Source organism: Corvus brachyrhynchos, unplaced genomic scaffold (assembly GCF_000691975.1).
Source record: "Corvus brachyrhynchos isolate BGI_N302 unplaced genomic scaffold, ASM69197v1 scaffold255, whole genome shotgun sequence".
Lineage (NCBI taxonomy): Eukaryota > Metazoa > Chordata > Aves > Passeriformes > Corvidae > Corvus > Corvus brachyrhynchos.
Window position 1 is genome coordinate 8,162,808 of NW_008238358.1, and position 4,518 is coordinate 8,167,325.

At 34.0% G+C, this 4,518-nt stretch overlaps 1 protein-coding gene across 1 annotated transcript in view; it reads right to left on the minus strand.

The window, feature by feature from the left end:
* Nucleotides 1-1,315: 1,315 nt before the first annotated feature.
* XIRP2 (xin actin binding repeat containing 2) overlaps nucleotides 1,316-4,518 on the minus strand; it is a 23,510-nt gene continuing 20,307 nt past the window's right edge. The window contains exon 8 of the mRNA XM_017735833.1: nucleotides 1,316-3,881. Coding sequence (XP_017591322.1) covers nucleotides 2,291-3,881 — 1,591 coding nt within the window. The 3' untranslated portion in view covers nucleotides 1,316-2,290. The remainder of the gene's footprint in view (nucleotides 3,882-4,518) is intronic.

The window sequence follows — 4,518 nt, forward strand, 5'->3', positions numbered from 1 at the left end:
TCAAAGCTTTTATTTTAGTCATATCTAGCTGGCCAAAAGGAACACACTTTTTTTGTAACTCATTTTTGATTTTGTTTGGGGGAAGCTAAAAGGTCTATATTTTGCAAGGGTAGTTTCAGAGGTGCAAATTTCTTGTGTGAGTTTTTATTATCATAATTGACATCTGTGACTCTCCTAGATTGTAGTATACAAGTTTAAGTTCATCAGAATATGCAGGAAGATGACAAATGGCATAGTACTGTACTTTAGGTACAAATGTTGCAGCCATGTTAGCTTGTCTTGAATTATTAACTTGCATATGATCACACCTACACATGTGCACATAAACACCCCCATTTCACCCTCAAGATAATTGCCCTTTCCTAACTAATACAGCCAAAACCAATCTTCTATCTAGTAAGAAACTGTGAGAAATGGGAGAGATTTAAAATTTTAGTTCATGTAGAAGTTCTAAATATACCAGCCAAATTCCCTTTATTTTCTTAAGGCATGCATTTTCTGTTTGTTTTTTTGGTTTTTTGTTTGGTTTGGTTTTTTTGTTTGTTTGTTTGTTTTTGTTGTTGTTGTTGTCTTAGCAGACGATTTTATCTGGAATTTTTTTTATGTTATTTTCAGTTGTGTTATCTACTCAAAAAAGAAAGCAAAGTCACTTAGTGCTATGTAGTAGCTCTTGGGTTTCGAAAAACAAATTATGATGGTTACACCCTAGTGGGGGGAGCAATAAGAGAGAGAGAGAAATCTTGATGAAATAATTCTAAGATGTTCAAAAGCAGCTGTAGGCTAATGCTTTTTAATAAAATTCTCAAATACAGTGGTATTGGAGTGCCTTGTGCAAAGGCTGTTCTTCTGATAACATTCATTTAAAAAGGTCTTCTTATATTTCTGCATTTACTGAGAATACTTTGTAGCAATATACTCTTGAAGTATTCTTGTGGAAAAAATGCTATTCATGGTTTTCTGATGTGTGTGTATAGTTTATGGTTGTTTCTGTGTAGGGTTAGAAGAGTCACACGTGGATTTCCCACTTACCCAAAACCCTGTTGCTTTGGGCAATGAGTTGTAGTGCAGCTGACGTTTTGTTCTAGAAGTCTGAGGCACAATTTCTTCAATGTTTTAACACTGTTAAATGTTAATGCTTGTCTTTCCTGTAAATTATTTCAAATGCCTGTCTCTGTTGGATCCTTCAGGAATTATTTTGAAAAATGTGTTTTGATTACCCTTCCCTTTCTCTCTGACACGTGGGTTTAAACTAGTCTAGTTTAAACTAGCATGAAGAATTTCACAGACTATTTAAGGAAAACAGTATTTATAAATTCATATTAAAAAAATTCACAAAATACTTTTTTGTAAAGTGCTTTTTTATTATGCATTATCAACAGTTAAATTATATGTTGCTGTTTCATGCAAGATGGAACAGTGTTAAGAGGGAAAATGTTAATCTGGAAGCAGAGGTTTTAAGGAAAAAAGTGCTAGATCTGCATAAGTTTGTAGAGGTTTAAGTATGAAAGTGGAGAGCTGCTTCAGCTAAAATGACTTTGAATTAGTTACTGAAACAACCACTAGTCTTCATTGCCCAGTGTCCCCAAATCCTGTTTCAGCTCTATCTAGGGTGTTTGGTTTTATCCAGTGTTAAAATTTACACACTTTTTTCCCCCCTCTATATATACTCAATATAACTTAGTAGCAGCTCGAGGAATATAGCAAAACAGTGCTATTCACCTCCCAGATGTGGTTACTATTCAATAATGATCCATTTCAAACTAAGTATTGCATGATATTGCAAAAACAGGAAAAAAAAGATTAGCCCCCCAAAATCTCAACCAAACCCTAGATTTTCTAGCATGAGTGAAAACAACCAATGTACATAATATGTCATGGAGCAAAAGCTAAGTTAAAATAATAATACATTAGAAAAAACAATGGAAGCATTTTTTTCTTTGTGCACACCAGGTGCTTCACATCTGAAGTTGTTACAAATAATAAATTTTGAAATGGATTATGTTTCTCCAGGACAGTCATGTAGTAAAATATTCCTTGCAATGTTCAGAAACATAGAAAAACAAGGGGTATTTTATAACTACAGACTGAAAAAAATCTACACATCTTCATTACCTTAAATACAAACCAAGTGAATAAAGTCTGGGTAATTGACAGTATAATTGTATATTTTTATGTAATCTCTGGATATTAAATTCTTCAGGAGAGACTAAAATAAGTGGACTGAAGAAATATGTATTTATGACATACTTCATAATGAGTGACAGACATAGCTGACCACTTGGATGTTTTATCAATCTGCATCATAAAATCTATTATTTTTAATTTGTTCATCTGCAGTGAGCCATTTGAACTTGACTTTCTTGCCTTGGAATGATGCAACAGTAGTATGTCTTGAGCTCAGTAAATCTAAGCTTGTGTTTATGTCAGTCTTTGCCATTTGGATTATTTCACTTTCTTGACAAGCATTAATATAATTCAGTTCTGTATCATAATTTTCGTGTTCTTTTGAATATGAACTGCAGGATTTTTTACTTACATCTACAGAGTCTATTAGACCACAGTTTAAGACCAGGTTGTCTTTTTTAAGAAAAGATGTCTTCAGAGTGTCAAATAAAATAGTATTTAGGCTTTTGTCTTTTTTGTCATATTCTAATTCTTCTCCAGTGCATACCAACTCCGTATCAACAGACAATGTTGTGTTAGTTGCCTTCTTCAAAACTAATGTGCTGCTAGTATGAGACTTCCGACAAGTGGCATCATTATTAAATTGAGCAAGTCTCTTAGAAGTAACAGCATCTTCAGCTTTTGAGTTCTGTTCATCCTGTGGCATTACAACATCACTAGAATAGCTCTCATGAGGTTCATACATCTCATATATTTCTTCATTTCCAGACTGACTGTCCAGCTTTGCAAAGGCATGCTTTGATTCAGTGCAAATAGCATGGCTTAATGCTGTCTTTGGGGTACACATAGCTGAGAGAGTTGTTTCCTGTCTACAAAAGTTTCTATGTGAAAAACTGGCATAATTATTATTGTTGTTGTTATTGAAGCTGCATTCTTTGTGATTCTTTTGTACTGTTACATCATCAATGTTAGTAACCTGTACAACTTCATTATCAATTTCACTAATTTGTTTCTCTTGCTTCTTCCCATTACTATCCACATTTACATTATCACCTTCATTAATATCCTTTCCACTTTGCTTCCTATTCTCTGATGCTTCTAGTTTATTGACATTATCTTGCATGTTCCCAGTTTCCTCATAAATTCCCTTATTGCCTTGTTCATTTTTCTTTGCTTTGCTGGTATTTGTACCTTCTTTTTCAGACAGAGAGCAAAAGGATGAGTGTTGATTTTGTTGTGAATTTATGGTGTTGTTTTTATTTTGTTCCATCACAGTGTGATTTTTTTGAGATTCCTTTTCGTTGCCCAGAGGTTTATTTGTATGTATACTAGAATATTCTTCAGCAAAACCTTCTGGGGGCCACTTCAACTTATTTACTTTAGCTAATTCTTCAGTGGAAAATGTTTTCTTAGATGTTGCATCATCTGTTGAAGGAGGCCATGTCATCTTTAATTTACCTCTTTCTGTAGATTTTTTCAAATTATTATCCAAAATATCAGGATGAGCACCTTCAGTACCTGAGTACAAGTCTTTATCAACTTCTGTAATTGCTTTAGGATCAACAGGTACACTATTAATGGGATTTGTTTCGTCAGCTTGAGTATTGTCAATTGAACTACGTTGATCTTTAGAATTCCATAATTCCTTATGCTGCCTGTGTCCAAAACCTTCATCATAATTTCCTTTTGATTTGAAAAGTTGCTTAAAATGGGGTTTACAGTATATTTTTCCATGGAGAGATGCATAATTTCCCAAGCTGCCAAATGGAAGAAAATTTGGTTTATGCTTTTACATATCATAAATTACCATACACCTCCCCCTTTCTCCCCTTTCTCCCTTCCCCACCCCTCCCCCCCCCACCAAAAAAAAGTATCTAAAATCTTTACTTGCAAATTCCCATACAATTTCAAAGTCAAAATGAAGGAGAAGAGTCATGCTTGGTGATTTAAGAAAGAACATAAACTCATTCGGTTGTTGCACAGAATAAGCTTCAAATAGAAGTGTTCCACAGGACCTCAGGGCTGTTTGGACCATTTTTCTTCATCTTATTAAAGTCCAAATCCTCAATTTTTCTACAAAGTAGCAGTAGAATTTAGTCTTTGTCCTTTATTTGGATTCTTCTCCCAAATGAAGTAAAGGAAATGTGTGTAGCTAACCCAAAATGTATTAAAATAAAAATGGTTGGCCTTTGCAGTCTTATAGTGCAATAAATCCTACATTTTATATAAAGGTTACAGAATGATTTGCTAATGCAGAGAACTATCATAATTCATTTTATGAATGAGGAAAATTCAGAGGAAATTTGGTGTGTTTCGGATGTCTTAAATTCCACCTGAGTTCTTGTATCTACTGCCTCTGTTTCATGCTGTCCTAAAGGTCTGTAACAGTCAGCA